Raw genomic sequence first — 18894 nt, forward strand, 5'->3', positions numbered from 1 at the left:
ACCAGGACAAAAGTTTGAGAACCACTGAACTAACCCCTCTGAAGCCTCAAGGAATGCAGGGGAGGGGGGTCTCCCTTGGTAGGGTAGGGAAGGAGGTAGGTGGTGTAGGATTTTGCTCTTCTCATGTGATCCCTCCCCCAGGGATTAATTTTAAATGAAGCTACTCTCCCCTAACATGAACATCTTTTGGCACTGAAATTAAATATAGACTATATTTGGCATTTGAGAAGTGAAAGGGATGGTACCCTAATGGAACAGCTAACAGCTTGGTTCTCCTGCAAGCCTCAAACTGCTGAATGAGCTTTAGGGTAGGGAAGGTTGTGCCTCCCAAACAGCATGGCCCTGCCCCCTATCCAACCCCCATTCACTTCCTGCCGCCGCAACTGCCTGCCCCCCTTAGAATCTCCAACCCATCCTGCTCCTTGTCCCCTCACCCCACCCCCAACCACCACCCTGGGATCCCACCCCTGCTCCCTGTCCCCTGACTGCCCCGACCCCCCCAACTGAGTCCTGACAGACCTCCAGAACGCCCACAATCCAACGCCCCCATTCCCTGTCCCCTGACCCCCCCAACCTCTGCTCTCTTCCTGTGCCCTGACTGTCCCTGGGACTCCTTGCCCTTTAGCCCCCCACCTCCCCAGCCCTGACCCCTTATCCCCAGTTTCACCCTCACCCAGAGCCTCAGCGCATAGAGGAGCATCCCTCCACAGCTGCAGTGTGTCTCTGGCGGGGCCTGAGGCCCGCCCTGCTCAGAGCCGCATGGTCAGGGGGCGGGGCTGCGAGCTCCACGCCGAGCGGAGGGAACTGAGCTCAGGCCCCGCTGGAGCTCACAGCCCCGCCCCCTTATCATGCGGGTCTGAGCGTGGCAGAGCTCAGGCCCCACCGGAACCACACTGCAGTGCTGTCCAGGGAAGCTGCTGGATGCACTGAGGCTCCGAGTGAGGAGCGAAGGCGGGGTCAGGCCAGGGCGGGAGCCTCAGTCACTCTCTTGGGGGCCCCTGCGGAGCCCGGGGCAAATTGCCCCACTTGCCCCCCCCTCCCCCCCCGGGTGGCCCTGAATACTCCTTCTCCCTTCTAACAGCCACGGTGATCTGGTTGGGGATGGGAGGCACTGCTTCAAATTTATTGGACAAGTACTATCTGAAGACTCGATATAAAAGATGACACTTTGAGGAGGGTAGCAGAAGAGCATCAGGATAGGAATCTCAGCACCTTCCCATTTCCCAACACCTTAAGAGAGATGGAGGGTTAGGAAGGAGGGACATCTCACCTGGGCACTGACCCTGTCCGGTATGTTTAGCCACTTAGCTGTTAGGAATCGGGTAAAATTCCCAAGTTCTTTGTGTGAGTGGTGAGATTCTGAAAGATTAAGGGGGAAGAGAAGCATGGTATTTTGGGATGAGAGATCTGGGAGGTAGAAGTGCATGAGGAGACAGAAATTACAGAAGAGAAGGTAGAGCATACGACATAGGGAAAGAGTTATAAGGGAGTGGTAGGAGAGAGAGGCAACAGATATGGAAGACAATGAAGGAAATATACACTATACAATAGAAAAGAAAAGAAAAAGAAAAAGAAAAGAAAGATGAGGAAGTTTAAAGCCAAGAGAGAGAATAAATCTCATTTAAAAAAAACCCAGAAAATTGACTATATTTTACAACAGCACACAAACAAACAATACATAACCATCTTATTACTTTAGATTACAGAAGGTGTGGTTCTGGAATGTGTATGAACAAAATCACCAGTATATTTTACTAAAGGTCTTAGTCCACAGTAGGTACATTTCAAGCTCTGATTTTAATGAATAGTAATGTTTTGTAATTTAGCACATTGAAATGCAACTTTTGTTACCTTTCACATTGGTGCCTAATTTACCTTCATGAGGCATCCAAGCACAGGGGTTATCTTTGTCACTGGGCCTACTCAAAGCTGTCCAGACAGGATCCTAATGACCTCCAGCTATCTGGCCATATCTTGCCTCTTGAATCCCTCCCCTCCTTTAAGATAATTATAACCTCAGTGTTCATTCTCTGAGACCAACATTACTGATGACTCTTGGCACTGGCATCGAGGGGGCACTATTTCCCTGAACTGACATTTGTAATGTGACAAACCCTAAACCTAATCCAAACACATGGATCTTGCATATTCTTGTACATTAAGGAATCCTACCTATGTCTCGGGGAAAACAAGAACAACAGTTCTTCAAAGGTGCATTTTAAACATGGAACCCCATTCATGGTGCTCTTCATACCTTAATATAAATTTCAACCTTTTTCTCCAATGTGTATTTCACATGTACTCTAATGACTCACTAGACAGTGCCAGACAGAGGCGAATTATTAAGCAAAAACAGCAGCCGTACGTTTAATAGGTATCAAATCAACAAAGGATATTTATTTAAAAAAATCCTATGAAAAAAAGGACAGAAAAATTATTTGAAAACCAACCTACCCACCAACAAAAAATCAAAACACTAAAACCCTCTGTCAACATGAGTAGATTACAGTTCGGCTTTCCAGAAATGATCCCACAAATAATTAAGGAAACACTGCAAATGCAGCAATGTGGAACTAAAGAGTAATCTTAAAATAGGCTTTCAAGCATGCCAATGTCACTCCACCTCCATTCAATTTAAGCAGCTTAAGCAAACTACCTTTTACCCTGACACATGAAGTGGTTTTGATCAAATAAAGTGAAGGTTTGTACTGTAAACATAAAAAATGTTTTATCATAAGTGCTTGTTTCAGAGAATAAAAAAATTTCAAGATTTTCAATTTTTTAAAAGTATAAACAAAAGTCTTTTCTGAGGGTCTTTTAATTAATTTCATTATATCAGAACACACAAAATGAACAGAATGAAAGGAAAAGCAAATTATTTCTGCAAGTGTGCTAAGCACTTCTCAAGTGGCTCACTGTATTCAGTGGGTCAATGCGTAGTTATGCCGACATATATGGTGGCAGATCACCTCAGAAACTATGCTGCTATACAAACATAGTTCTATTGTAGGCATTCTAAAATAGAACAGCTATGACAAAATGCTTTTGAGAGTTAAAAGCAAAATGCAAACTTTATTAAAAAATTAGGTCCATATTTTGCTCTCATTGACATCTGTGTATTGGTAAAGCAGGCATCAATAAGAGCAGAATTTGGCACTAGGTTTTTTATTATTAACACAGCACGCTCTCTAAAAAAAGTCACACAGATTAATGCCTATTGTTCACAACATAATTCTGGTTAGTGGAATTCAGTTTTTGTGAGAAAGGGGGCAATGCACAAAATTATGCTAAAGTGTACTTCTCATACATCACACAGAGAGCAATTCTTCTGGGTGAGGCTCCCTACCACTGATCTTGTGCTGGCCTGAGGATCATTAGCTGTCAGTTCAAGTTTCCTATCTTGAGACTTTCTTTCCTGGATTTTACTATTAATTTCCAGCTGTAGTCTACACATCTGGTCCTGTAGCTCACTGATCAGGTTCACTACCGACTGCAAGAAGGAAAGAAAGACAGGTGAGAAAGAAAATGACGGGGATTAAGGAAGAAATAAGGGCAGGAAGCATAGAAGATTATTTCACAGTCACAGGACTACAGAATACATGAAGCTGGGAAGAGACTACAAAGAAACAAGCCTGATTTTCCCCTACATGAGACAGGTGTAAATTGGTGTAAATCAGGAGTAGCTCCATTTAAGTAAGCGCTCATATATCAAGGGGATGGATGTTTTAGAAATACCTGAGACAGAGAGGTTTAGTGGAGTTACTTGTGATTTACACCAGCGTGAAGGAGATCAGAATTTGGCGCCAGGTCTTTACCAATCTGCCCAGCAGGATACAGAGATATGACAACAACTGGAACTCATACTGTGATGCTGGCTAGCTGTTCTGGGGCAATTTGTGACCACAGCCAGCCTTTTTTTTTTTTTTGGCTGCGCTAAAATGCGATCAGTTATATACATTAATATATGCACACAACATCATTTACTAGTAAAAAGTTGTCATGTGATCATTCTGGACCATAATCTACTCTGTCACATAATTTATAATTACAGACATCCATGCCAAAAGAAATCCTACTCCAGAAAATAAATTAGTCGACCTCCATTCTACTAGCACAGGGGTGGGCAAACTATGGCCTGCAGGCTGAATCCGGCCCACCAGCTGTTTTAATCTTGCTCTAGAGCTCTTGCTGGGGAGTGAGGTCTGGGGCTTGCCCCACTCCAGTGCTCCAGCCAGGGAGCAGGATCAGGGGCCACTCCACGTGGCTCCCAGAAGCAGCGGTATGTCCCCCCTCCGGCTCCTAAGCATCTCAACCCCAATTTTGAGAGCATTCATGGCCCGCCATACAATTTCTATTCCCAGATGTGGTCCTCAGGCCAAAAAGTTTGCCCAACCCTGTACTAGGAGGTCCCTTTATACCCAGGACTAGCAAGGATAAGAACAATAGGTCCCTAAACCATCCATTCTGCCATTTAGCCCCACCAACTTGGGCATGTTCCTGACCCACATGATTAAGCAACACATTTTGGAGAAGCCAAAATGATGCTCTAAAAAGGAAGGCATCAGAATGATAATACATAGGGTTATTTTAAAATTGTGAATACGTTCAGATGGGGAACAGCTTCCCTGGAACAGTCAATAAAACAGGACACTTCTAGTTATGAGAAGGAAACCAAGTGCAAGTCTGTAGTAAAAGCTATGTGACGTCCTAATTTCCCTTTCTTAATTAAATGGCTCAATCTTCAATGCTTCCTCAGAGATTACAAACATTTGGAATTGCTCTCTTAATATTCATGTATATTGATATCACGTATTTTACAGCCTCTCATTTTTCCTAGGTAAAGTAAATCTTATGACATTAATCAATCACCTAAGCGAGTGGGAAAGTTAATGGGCAGCAGAACACCCAGAGGGAATGGGGACCTGCAAAATGGGCACAGAGGAGATTTCCAATTTTTCTATTATAAAACATGAAAATCCTTTTAAAAATTTACACTTACCTGAAACTCTCCTGCAGTGCAGTAAATGCAAAGCTAGCTAAAATTGTAGAAGGGATCACAGAGAACTTCTTTGTGCAGGGGAGCAGCTTACTGGGTCTCGGCATATTCTGTTCCAAACACGCAAATACTCTACAGAACCAACCAAGGTGCACTAATGGCACAGAACTCCGAAAGCAGGATCAAAGGCTTTAAATGTATTCTCCCTTTTAATTTCCGAAGGTATGCACATCAGCAATCTAGAGAAGTTATATGGCAGACAGATATTTCATGCTAAGGCCCTGATTCAGCAAAGCATAGGCTAACTTTTAAGCACATACTGAAGTGGTTTGCTGAACCAGGGCCTAAATATGTGCTGTTTTCAGATCCCTTCCTCCACTTAGCAGTGAACAGCCTCTTTAACATTTAGGAAAAGTTGTGTGGCCTGCAAAGTCTGGGTATTAGTTCCTTTACAGATTTTGCTACACTGTGCCAGGACTGTAGGTAACAAAGCCAGGCTGCTGGAGCACCAGCTAATGCAGGTGGAACTGTATCCCTCATATGCTGAGAAGACTGAGTGACCACATCCATTAGCAACTTTGCAATAACACAGCAGGGCAGAGGGGAGGGAAGTGTTTCTGTAGCCAAGCCCATCATTCTATCACAGTATTGCCAGGGGAACTCCTGTAAAGCACAGGCTTTGTGTAAAATCAGGATACTATCCAGAGACCTTGATTTTCCATGTCTGGGTTTTGTTCCATTTTCACAGTCATTGCCACAACAAGGCAGCAGTTTTTTAAAAATTAACACTGTGCTAGTAAATTCCTATTGAATACTACTACTGCTACAGGCTGAAATTTTAAAAGGAGACTAAGGAAGCTAGATACCCATCTTCCACCGAATTTCAATGGGAGTTGGGTGCTTGCCTAACTCCCTTAGTCTCCTTTGACAATCCCATTTTTTATTCTGCATTTGTCATTGGCAGGGAACAGGGAGCACTATTAACCTTTATGAGGTAGAGCCAAGCTAGGTTTTGCAGAATCCTTAGTGAAATCAGATGTGTGGGGCCCAAGCAGACTTCTGTAGGTATGCATTGGCATAGGTAAGGGACTGGCAGCTACTTTAGTGGTAGATTCCAGTCATGGCAATACAGGAGTTTGGCAGCTGGGGGAAGGTCTCCTCTGCTTTCCAACTCTTTTCCACTGTGCTCCAGTGACTGGTTCCTGGAATGTGGGGCTGTGTGTGTCTGTGCACTTTGGACTTGCCTTGAGCCAACCCTGATAAGCTGAAGATGGTAAAACTCCCTGTCCTCCCCACAGACAATAAGATGGGTACATAGAAGGAAAATGCTCCAGCTTTAGTCTCTGCCTTTGCAACTGCGTGTTCTCCTTTTACAAGGAAAAGGCTGAGAATACATTCTTTTTATCTTTCTCTTTTTGCTTCTCCTCTTCTGGGAATCTCTGTATGTATGTTTTCCTATACCAGGCCTTTTCTCTCTCAGCATTAAAGGCTGTTACAGCTATAGCTGGAGTTTGATTTGGGCCAAAGAGCGGATCTAAACTCCCCTAGACTTTGGGGAAGCTTAGAGTCAGATCTAGGATCAAACTTTGTGGCTCTTGGCTTTCTCTGAATATAAGCACAAGAACGTTCAGAAACAGTGAATGTACCCTCTCTCTTTTGCCAACCTCTTCCCCACAGCTCTCGGACTAGGCTCAGAAGATCATGCAAATTGAATCTGGACTGAGGCGAAGTGATGCAAAAAGCTGAATGTCAACTTCACCTATTAGCAGCTCCAGGACTGCAAGTGATAGGCTCCTTAGAGATACAGACATACCTGAGATAAATGTGTTTCTTTTGATTTTAATTTCTAGATACAAACAAAAAGTGCCTCTAAATAACCCTAGCCACAACAGATGAAGAATCATTGTACATGGGACGTAACTCTTCCTACTCACCACTAAAATGGTGGCACAGCAGAGATTAGTTGCTACTGTTTGAGTCTTTCTTCTTATCCCACTAAACTCTGTACAGAAAAGAATTACTGAAAAAACAAGAAGCATTCCAAGATTCATTTTTCCCATGGCTAAAAACTATGGGTCCAATTCTGCTGCCTGTCCTCATCTGAGTAAGAGCTCCAGGATATGGCACAAAGCTCTTTGTCTTTGCATACACATACTCCCATTGAAGTAGTTTTGCCTGTATTATAACTTCAGGAAATTACTTTGTTGCTTTATCGCACCAGCAAATGGAACTAAAAAACATACAAATCTGAAGAAAATGTACAGGGCAAGTTTATGTAGATGTGCTGGGGGCACAAATGTGGAAGCAGAGCGCCAGGACCCAATCCCCACTCCCACTGCCAGGAGGTGGACCAGCGCACAATCCCTTCAAACAGGACACTCATGATAGTGACAGGGCTGTGTCCCTCTCCTGCACACTGTCTACCCAAGACAAACAAGATTGTATTGTCCAATGGGCCAGAAGGGCCAGTGCAGCACGTGTGCACCCCCTGTGCACCAGGGATTCAAGGAGTGTGGCAGTGCATTGCCTTCAATGCAGATCAGTGCGTAAGCTACACTGTCTAGCCCACACAATACAAATGGTCCAATCATACAGCCAGAGTGTACAATGCCAGGTGTGGAGAGGGAGGGGAAGGGCGGGGGGAGGGGAGCATGACAGTTGTTCCTGCCACCACCTAACAGAAGACCTGGTTATGCCTCTGTACACATAATGCAGGTGTCTCCAGTGCAGGTGGTCACTTGATACTGCAGCTCTTTACATAACCTCATTATATTTTTAAAATAATTTCCAAGGGGTCCAGAGCTTCTAAAGAAAGGAAAAAGCTACAGAGAACTCTTCAGGTGGGACTTGAGAAACTAGCTCATAAATCTTTACAGTGCTGCACTGTGACAGGAGAGAGAGTTATTTTGAGAAGTGGACATTAACGTTGCAGAGCTCAGGAGTGGAACCTGTCCGTTTACAAACATCTATCCTCTTGGCCCTCCTGTTATATGGATATAAATAGCACTTTCAATTTAGCATGTGCTTTTGAAGAGCCAGTGACAACTGGCATTCAGTGTAAAATTAATACCTTTGAGGGGAGCTTAGAGAGACTCAGACTCTTTGTTACTAACTAAAATCAAAACCAAACCACAGCTGCATGTTGTGCAGGACAAAGTGAAATGGATTTGAGAGATAAAACTCAGAATCACTTCCAGATATACTTTGCCTTATCTTCCCCTAATACTAGAGATAGAATTCAAGAAATTCTATCTAGCTGATGGAAAACAGCTGGTTTAAAATATAAAAGGACAGAATTAAAAATTACATATATGTTTTAGTTGAATTATCCTGTGTTTTTGATACTCATTTAAAAATAAATTTAAAAAATCCAATTGCAAGAGGCAAGTTTTAATATGCAATATAATTTGCAGGCAATTTAAAAAGGCTTAGCTAGAGAATGCCTCTGGAGTAAAATAGCATTGGTGCTGGGATGGGGCCTCAGCACTGTCCCCTCTAGGTAGTGTCAACACAGCGTCCCATCAATGTCGTACCCACCTGGGTCAATCCCAGCCCCAGTATAGAGCACAGTGATTGGCTGGCAGATGACATGGTGCTGCCTAGAAAAGGCAGTGGCTGGTGAAGGCAGTCTCCTTCCGCTCTGCCTCCTGCATCCTCACCCACACTCCCATGCACCTATCTTATTCCAAATGTCTATTGCAGCTTCAGTTTCATTTAACAGATGCAGTTACTAGTGGGTGCTATGTACATTATAGTTATTTTGCTCAATCAGTGTTGGTTTGTACAGGTTTGGCTCTCTGAAGGAACCAGGTGGGCCACAGCATGACTCTTCAAATACAAGCACAGGTCAGAGTCTCAGTTTTTCTTACTTTGGATATACTTTGGGTGGTAGTCTCTTAGCAGTCAGGATCAAACTGACCCTCACATTGGGGTTATGGTGGGGGTCAGATCTACCAACCCTAGAGAAGTTGACAGTTTGGCATATACTTTAACCCCACATTTCTCAGCCGTTCCCACCACTAGAACCTTCCTATCACTTAGGATAGGGCAATGTAGTCATAACTCCCATGTTGAAAACTCCTGACACAATCCAAAGGAGATGGGATTACCCCATTCTGATGGGGTGTTTGGATTCTTGGGAGCACCTACCCCTTAGTGAGAGATTTGGCAATTTCCTTGTGAAGTAGACTACACAGACCTGGTTAGACCTTAGGGTTACATGGGATTCTACACTTAAAACACTGATTGTTCTGAGTGAAAAATCATGGGGAGGCCATAGATGATAAAGGGGCTCCTGTTACTTACTTAGCTGTCAACCACTGCCAGAATTTATCCTCCCTAATGCTATCAAAGTTTCAGAAACCTTGAGAAGCTCAGAAAACCCAAATTCCAAACCTATAAGTGAGCAGTAAATTACAGCTCCCATAGCTAACTTATGTATAGTCAGCATGTGTCCAACAGTTTGTTGGAAGCATTACAGAGGACATATATTTTACACAACCTGAACTTCAAATTTCTCCTAGGTAAATTTAGAACAAAACATTTTTCTGCTGCAGTAAAGTGCAAACCTTAGTCCCAGAATATAGTCCTTGTAATCCTCCCCCAGCAGGCTACTGCAGAGCTGCATTCTGTTAGGGGCACTGATCGCCACCCCTGGCTGAGGTGCAGGGAAGTTCTGGGGAGCTGTGCTCTATGATGTGCCTGGAAAGTGGATTTCCTGCAGGATTCTCAATATCCTATTCACCTCCTCACCCCCATGTGCTAGAAACAAAGGTTCTGCTGTGTCCACTGCCTCCCACACCTGCAGTATGGTCTAGTATTTGTCCCAATATAGACGTCATTTCTTTTCACCAAGATTTCTCTTCATTTGACATTTACAGTGTAAATTTACAGTGACATTTACAGTGCAAGAAACCCACCCCTCCTCCACATAAGGGAAAATCCTGCCCTCCCACCCCCCAGGTCTGGTGTTCATGGCTGATTCAGAACCAGTACAGATCTGCTGTATGGGACCAGGCCACAATTGCGCTGAGCCACCGGCTATTCCCTCCACACAACCGTGGGGCACATGAGCTGTGGTAGACCTGAAACTGCAGCAGCAGCTGCAGAACTGCATTGTTGGCTTTGGAAGGATTCCTACACTCCCCTCCAACAGCTCTGTGGAAGAAGAAGGGTTACTTGATGAACAACTTTAATGCATGTTTTTGGAATGGATACTGGGTCTGACTAAAGTGGCACAGTAACCTTTGACATTAGTAAGTATAAAAAGGAAAACACACAGACACAAATACAGTAGCATCTAGGGCACATTACCAAAGGTACAGACAGTGCACTGTAAGCAGAAGACGGCTGTTGCACACGCATTTCAGCTCAAGTGCTTCTCAGAACTACAGTATAATGCATGAGACTGAGCATCAGAAAATAAACAAGGAACTAAGCGAGACTCACCTCAGCTTTGCTCTGCTTCTCTTCATATTCACTCTGTTCCTTTTCCATGCCAACCAACTTAATCTTCAGGTCTGAAACTTCTGCCATTAGATCTAGTTTCTGAGTCTCTAGTGACGTTCGACTTAGCAGCTCCTGAAAGAACAGCAGAGTTTTCCCCCTAATTATTATTATTTGTATAAAACACTAGCAGTGAACTAATGTATTACTAGCATTTATGTGGACAAAAGTCCCTGCCCAAGGAATTTACACTTTCAATACAAATTCAAGATGACTATCTTATTTAAGAGCCACCATTCACTCAAAAGTATAATTTAAAAAAATTGTAACTTACTGTATAAAGTAATAAATTTACTTTTAAGGATTTTTTAAAAATTAAACAGGAATTAAGCAGTAGTAAGTCACCAGGACCCAAGAGTTCTGAAGAAATTCAAATATGAAATTGCAGAATTAACAACCTATCACTTAAATCAGCCTCTATACCAGATGATTAAAGAGAAGCTAAAAAAGGCTCCAGAGGCGATCCTGGTAATTGCAGGCCGGTAAGCTAACTTCAGTACCAGACAAATAGGTTGAACTATAGTAAATCACAGAACTATCAGACATAAATTAATACTATACGTTGGGCAAGTCTCAACACGGCTTTTGTAAAGGGAAATCATGCATCAAACTATTAAAATTCTTTGAGACTGTCAAAAAGCATGAGGAGAATGGTGAGCTAGTTGATATAATGTACTTAAATAAACCTTTGATAAGTTCTCTCATCAAAGGTTCTTAAACAAAGTAAGAAGTCATGGGATAAGAGGGAAGGTCCTCTCGTAGATCAGCAACTTGTTAAAAGATGGGATACAAATGGTAGGAATAAATGGTCATTTTTCACAGTAGGAGAGAGGTAAATAGCAGGGTCCCAGAGGAGCTGTATTAGGTCCAGTCCTGTACAACATATTTATAAATGATCTGGAAAACAGGGGTGAACACTAAGGTGGCAAAGTTTGCAGATGATACTAAATTACTCAAGATAGTTAAGTCCAAAGCAGACCACAAAGAGTTACACAGGGATCTCATAAAACTGAGACACTGGGCAAGCAAATGGCAAATGAAATTCAATGTTGATAAGTGCAAGTAATGCACATTGAAAAACATAATCCTAACTATACATACAAAATGATGGATTCTAAATTAGCTGTTACCACTGGGAGTCATCGTGGAAAGTTCTCTGAAAATATCCACTCAATGTGCAGCGCCAGTCAAAAAAGGTAACAGAATGTTAGGAACCATTAGGAAAGGGATAGATAATAAGACAGAAAATAATGCCCCTATATAAATCTGTGGTGTGCCCACACTTGAATACTGCATACCGTTCTGGTCGCCCGATCTCAAAAAAGATATATTACAATTGGAAAAAGTGCAGAGATGGGTAACAAAAATGATTAGGGGTATGGAATGTCTTCTATACGAACTGAGATTAAAAAGACTAGGACTGCTCAGTTTAGAAAAAGAGATGATCAAGATAAAGGGGGGGGGAGTCCACAAAAAAAAGAGGAAGGTCTACAAAATCATGAATGGTATGGAGAAAGTGAATAGGAAAATGTTATTAACCCCTTCACATAACACAAGAACTAAGGGTCACCTGATGAAATTAATAGGCAGCAAGTTTAAAACAAATATAAGGATGCACTTCCTCCCACAATGCACAGTCAAGCTGAGGAACTTGTTGCCATGGCATGTGATGAAGGCCAAAAGAGTTAGATAAGTCCACAGAGAATAGGTCCATCAATGGCAATTAGCCAAGATAGTCAGGAATGCATCCCCATGGTGCCCCTAAATCTCCAACTGCCAGGAGATGGGACTGGACGACAGGGGATGGATCTCTTGATAATTGCTCTGGACTGTTCATTTCATTGTCTGGAGCACCTGGCATTGGCCAGTGTAAGAAGACAGGATACTGAGCTAGATGGATAACTGGTCTGACTCAGTATGGCTGTTCTTATGCACTCACTGTCTATAATTTAAAAAATGTGGCATTGCAGACAAGTTTGAAAAAAGCATTTATTACTGTTGGAAAAAATAATTATTATATATGTTATTACTGGAATTGTGACAGATTCATTAAAATATTAGAGAGAAAATATTTTCAAGTTCACCAGAATGCTCTATGCAGAAGAAAATAGCTGAAAAGAGATGATTTTTCTGCAACAGCAAAACAAAGCAACTTGACTGCAAATGTAAGAGGAAAGCAGCCTTTTCTACTCCTTCCACTGTGTGTAACCTTCCAAGGATGTCAATGAATTTTGCAGCTATTTTTCCTATATGTTCTTCCATGTAAGCTACTAGAGAATATTTTTTTCAGGAGAATGTTTGTGTCTGAGCTGTTTCATGGCCAAGACATCAAGCTGCCGCAGTATGTGGAGGCTGAATAAGCACAAGGACATAATCTTACACAAATCTTCAGATGACACAGTAGAAAAAACAGTATATCAGATAAAATCTTTTCATAGAGTTTTCTGCAGTCCTGTGGCTGAGCGCTTGAATTACAGAACACTTACCCAGACAGGGATTGATTTTAATATTACAGTGCAATAATGTAGATTGAAAAAGCTTTTTATAACGCATTATTCAGCAAAATATATGTTCCGCAACATGGAATCCCACAAAAGGCTCAAGAAATCCACTTCAGTTGCTGCGTTAACCGAGACATGCAACTTCTTTCCTATCACATGAAAGATACCCAGAAAGTTTTCTTTGCACAGTGTAGCAACTGTTAATTTTGGAAGCGTATGCATGCTGTAAAGTGAACAATGTTGAATGGAAAGTGATGTGATGTAACTGGAATCCAGCACAGAAGACAATGTCTAAACTGAGCCACATACTAAACTAGAAATATTTGGCCAAGGCTTTTGCTTGAGCAAGCGAGCTGAGTTTATTTTTTTGAAGTATTAGAAATGTATGGGAGAGCATGGCATGCTGTGGATAGAAATAGTAAAAGTGATTCTCATACCAGTCTCTGGTCATGTTTGGAAAACATTTATTTCTTAAGATTTATCTCCTCATACTTTTCAATTTCCATGGCAGTCAAAGCCAAGAAAATAAGATGACAAGGATAAAATTTTCAAAAGCACCTAATGTACTTAGGTACACTTCTGTCTCATTCTCCAGAGTGATGTATACTTTCAGGAGCCTAAACCTGCTTTATAGTCAATGGGCCTAAGTAACCTTTAAAAATAGAATGTCAGCTCCTAAACCACATAGGCATATTTTGAAAATTTTATCCCACATCTGAAATGGAGTACTTAAGAAAGGAGGCTAGACTCTGATCTCACTTGCATGGGATAAATTCAGAGGAATTTCACTGAAGTGAGCATAGCTACTCTGGATCTACACTGATGTTATTGAGATCAGAATCTGGTTCAAAATTATTATGTATGTATAATATGGTTTAGAACCAAAGAAGGATTTTGAAAAAGCAAGCAAAAATTTTCAAGTTATACAGTCACTATTTATTTAGAACCCAAATTTAATCCACCTCAACATTCTTTTAATCTGGTGGAGAATACTGTCTGGATTAAAAATAGTAATTGACTGTCATCTGTGCTGCAGCAGCAAGTATCTAAACCACCCACTGTTCCCACAGTTGTGCCCATTCTTGCTGACATTGTAAAGGGTATTTGGGCACAGACAGGAAAATAAACAGAACAGGAACGTCGTGTTTTATGCCTCTGCCTATGCATCCCTCAAAGTGTTGCATCTGTTTGCTACTGAATTATTTCACTGAGTTACATCTGACTATTTCCTCTTTTGTTTGTTTCAGTATTTATATTTAATATTTTATTGATGTAATGTTGTTCAGAAACTTTGTTCCAAGAATTACTCAATATATCATTTTAGTAGTGACTGCTTTTTACACCACAAATTCTGTTTTCAAAACTGTGAGCCAAAATTTTTATAATGTATAAAATATAAAAGTTATCCTTACACTTTTCAGCATTCCTGGAAAGCAAGGATAAAGCACCACAACTACAGCAACTTGTAAAAGATCACTGTCCAGAAGTATTTATCACTCCAAACTGGCACAGGCTTTACCACTGTAACTTTAAATTAGAATTTTAACTTCAAAAATGGGAACTGCACAAAAATGAGAAAGCTTGTTAAATGGAAATTAAAAGGAACAGTCACAAAAGTGAAATGCCTGCAAGCTGCATGGAAACCATTTAAAAATGACGTAACAGATGCTCAAACAAAATGTATACTGCAAATCAAAACAAGAGGACCAAAAACATGCCACCATGGCTAAACAGCAGAGTAAAAGATGTGGATAGAGGCAAAAAGTCATCCTTTAAAAACTAGAAGTCAAATCCTATTGTGAAAAATAGAAAGGAGTATAAACTCTATGAAGTCAAGTGTAAAAGCATAATTAGGCAGGCCAAAAAAATATCTGAAGAGCACCTAGCAAAAGACATAAAAGGTAACAGCAATTTTTTTTGTAAGTACACCAGAAGCAGGAAGCCTGCCAAACATTCAGTGGGACCACTGGACAATTGAGATGCTAACCAAGCACTCAAGGAAGATAAACTCATTGCAGAGAAGCTAAATGAACTCTTTGCATCAGTCTTCACTGCAAAGGATATGAGGGAGCTTCCTACCCCTAAGCCATTCTTTTTACATGAAAATCTAACGACTGGCTTAGACTGAAGTGTTAATAATGGAGTTTTTGGACAAACAGATAAATTAAACTGTAATAAGTCAGCAAGATCGGATGGTATTCCCCAAGAGTTCTGAAGGAACTGAAGTATGAAACTGCAAAACTATTAACTGTACTATGTAATCTATCACTTAAATCAGGCTCTGTATCAGAAGACTTAAGGACATCTGATATAATGGAGATTTTTTTTAAAGGCAGTAATTACAGCGGGCGTCCCTAACGCGGTGCCCGCTCCTGCATACTGGCCGGCAGATGAGCATCCACCGAAATGCCGCCAAAATTCAGCAGTGACACCTCTGGATGACGCTGCTTGTCTGCGGCAAGTGGTGTCATCCAGAGGCGTCGCCGCCGAAATGCTGCCAAATTTGGGCAGCATTTCGGCAGATGCTCGTCCGCCACCATAGTCCTTCGTCTGGTGGGTACCAGACGAGAAAGGTTGGGGGCCACTGAATTAGAGGCAGTAATAAATAACTTCAGTACCAGTAAACTGGTTGAAACTATAGTAAAAGAACAGAATTATCAGATACATAAATGAACACGATATGTTGGGGAACAGTCAACACATCTTTTGTAAAGAGAAATCATGCCTCATCAATCTATTGTAATTTTTTGAGGATGTCAGCAAGCATGGGGACAAGGGAGATCCAATTTATATTGGATAGTTGGACTTTCAGAAAGCCTTTGGTAAGGACACACGCCAAAGGCTCTTAAGCAAACTAAGCAGTAATGGGATAAGAGTGATGGTCTGGTCATGGATTAGTAAATCATGGATTAAAAGGTTAGAAACAAAGGGTAGAAATCAAAGTTCAGTTTAAACAATGGAATGAAAGAAATAGCAGGGTCCATAAAGATCTGTATTGGTACCTGCGCTGTTTAACATATTTCTAAATGGTCAGGAAACGTGGGTAAACAGTGAGATGGCAAAGTTTGCAGATGACAAAAAATTACTCAAGATAGTTAAGTCCCAAAGCTGGCTGGAAAGGGTTACAAAGGGATCTCTCAATGCTGGGTGATAAAATGGCAGTTAATCAATGCTGATAAGTGCAAAGTAATGCATACTGGAAAACATAATCCTAAGTATACATACAAAATGATGGGATCTAAATTAACTGTGACCATTCAAGAAAGAGATCTTCAAATCATCATGGCTAATTCTCTAAAAACATCTGCTCAATGTGCAGCAGCAGTCAAAAAAAGCTAACAGAATGTGAAGAAATATTGGAAAGGGACAGATAGTTAAGACAGAAAATATCACAGTGCCACTACATAAATCCATGATATGCCCACACCTTGAATACTGCACACAGTACTGCCCCATCTCAAAAAAGACAGAATTAGAAAAAGTACAGAGATGCAATAAAAAATGATCAGGGATATGGAACAGCTTCTATACAAGGAGAAAGAAAAAAAGTCTGGGGCTTTGTCTCCATTACATGGTTCAGGAGTGTGGAAAATCCACACCCCTGAGCAATGCAGTTATACCAACTTATCCCCCGACATAGTTACCTCCTCTCGGGGAGATGGAATACCGATGCCAATGGGAGAAGCTTAGTTTCTTCACTAAATACTACAGTAGTGCAGCTGTGCTGCTATGCTGTATGTGCAGACAAGCGCTGGGACTGTTCAGTTTAGAAAAGAGAGATAACTAACGGAGGAATACAGAAAGAGGTCTACAAAATCAAACAGTTTGGAGGAACTGAAGAGGGAAGTCTTATTTACCCCTTGCATAAACCAAAAAGTAGGGGTTACCTAATGAAATTAATAGGCAACAGTTTAAAAACAAACATAAGGAAGTACTTTTTGTGCACAGTCAACCTGTGGAACTTGTTGCCATGTGGTGAAGGCCAAACATATAACTGGGTTTAAAAAAGAATTAGATAAGCTCACTGAGGACAGATCCAGGGCCGGCGCTACTATTTAGGCGACCTAGGCAATGGCCTAGGGCGCCAGAATTTTTGGGGGGCGCTATTTTGCCGGGGGGGGTGGCACACGGGTCCGGTGGACCTACCGCAGTCATGCCGGCGGACGGTCCGCTGCTGGAAAGGCTCCAGTGGAGCTGCCGCAGTCGTGCCGGCGGATGGTGCGCTGGTCTAAAGGCTCCGGCGGACCTACCACAGTCATACCTGTGGTAGATCCACCGGATCCGTGGGGGGCGGCGAAATGGCTGTCCACCTAGGGCGTCAGAAATCCTGGCGGCGCTCCTGGACAGATCCATCAATGGCTAGTAGCCAAGATGGTCAGGAATGCAACTCCATGCTCTGGGTATCCTTAAACCTCTGACTGCCAACAACTAGACAACGGGATGGATCACTTGATAATTGCCTTGTTTCATTCATTCTCTCTGAAGTATCGGCACCAGTCACTGTTGGAAGACAGGATATTGGGCTAGATGGACCATTGATCTGACCTGTATGGTCGCTCTTATGTAGCTTTGTATCTTATTGTGAACTTGGTATGAAGTAATCAACAACATAATAAAAAGGCTAGAGCACCAGGTCTGCTGCAACTGTTGCACTTTGGCTCCCATATATAAACCTTAGTTTGACTGTTTAACTGAAATGTTTAGAGTACTTTTTGAGTTTGACATCAGTTTGAAGTTTCTTTATTATTGTTAAGGACCATGATACAGCAGGAACACCACTTTAAAAAAAGTTCTGTATCAAAAACCTGTGCATCAATGCAATACAAGATCTTTCCCTAGACTACACTGTATAGTATTTCCTTATGAAAGATTTTGCCACAGTTACTTGTGTAGAACAGTATATCTTACCCATGCAGTAGTCCCATGTTGACTTTAATGGTTCTGTTTGAGCAAGAAGGTGCTATTCAATGTAATCAGTGACTATTTTATACCAGCTGAGGTTCTGTCCTGGATCTAGAAAGTCTATAACTTTTGGTTTGATAGAAAGCACAGTTTAAAGTTCTTGAAATGGATACCATCTGGAAGCAATTACTTTAATCTTCTAGCAGATGCTTCTAGTGAACAGTTCAGCCACTGAATACAACCCATTTTGTTACAGAGAAATTATAGAGTACTTCAGTGGTATAAATGCAATTTGAAACCAGCTTGAATAAATATGCAGTTGTAAGAAAAGAAAATACAAATTTGTGTTGTTGGTTTTCAAGTAAAAAAGATAATACATGAGATGCAGAAGGGTAATTTTGGCTACAGAGGTTTTAGGAGGATCTTTAAAGAGTCAAAGTCCGGTGTAAAAATAGAACATATTCTACAAAGATGTCTTGTTTTATAACATTTAATTAGTATTTCTTTTAACTGGTCAACAAAGTAACTTGTTTAAAAAGTGACTTTTACCTCTTAAAACTAAGAAAAATATTATTCCAGAGCAGAATTATTATAAAGAAAAACCATGCACAAGCTGTTACATTATGTACACCACGCAGATCAATATACAGAGAACATAAAACATGCATCTTATTTCTAAGTGCAGATTTATTTCTGAAATGCTCAGAGTACATTGCATAAATTAGCATTTTTTATTTTTACATTAAAACCTGCATTTTAATAATTCCAATTAAATCTGGACATGTGCTATTGCTCACTTTCAAATTTACACAGCAGATTTCGCTGGCTTGGAAAAGTACAGATCTTGTAAAGTTGTTATAAGAAGGTTTTAAATGAAATAGGATAATTCAGAAAAAAGGCCTCTGCAGAGTGTCTATATAGCCCAAAATAAAGTAAGTACAGTAAGTTCCAGGATATTCAGTAGCCCATAGGAACAGGAGGAAAGTCATG

General features: G+C 41.4%; 1 protein-coding gene across 7 annotated transcripts in view; it reads right to left on the reverse strand.

Moving 5' to 3' along the window:
• PPFIBP2 (PPFIA binding protein 2) overlaps positions 1 to 18894 on the reverse strand; it is a 159334-nt gene that overhangs the window by 49550 nt on the left and 90890 nt on the right. For 5 of the 7 annotated variants that reach the window (XM_075065190.1, XM_075065187.1, XM_075065188.1 and 2 more), the window contains 2 exons: positions 10445 to 10576; positions 3308 to 3490 (listed from right to left, as the gene is read on the reverse strand). In XM_075065190.1, coding sequence (XP_074921291.1) covers positions 3308 to 3490; positions 10445 to 10576 — 315 coding nt within the window. The remainder of the gene's footprint in view (positions 1 to 3307; positions 3491 to 10444; positions 10577 to 18894) is intronic. The other 2 variants (XM_075065192.1, XM_075065193.1) reach the window with 1 other exon arrangement.

The sequence above is a fragment of the Chelonoidis abingdonii genome, chromosome 4, assembly GCF_003597395.2.
Source record: "Chelonoidis abingdonii isolate Lonesome George chromosome 4, CheloAbing_2.0, whole genome shotgun sequence".
Classification (NCBI taxonomy): Eukaryota; Metazoa; Chordata; order Testudines; family Testudinidae; genus Chelonoidis; species Chelonoidis abingdonii.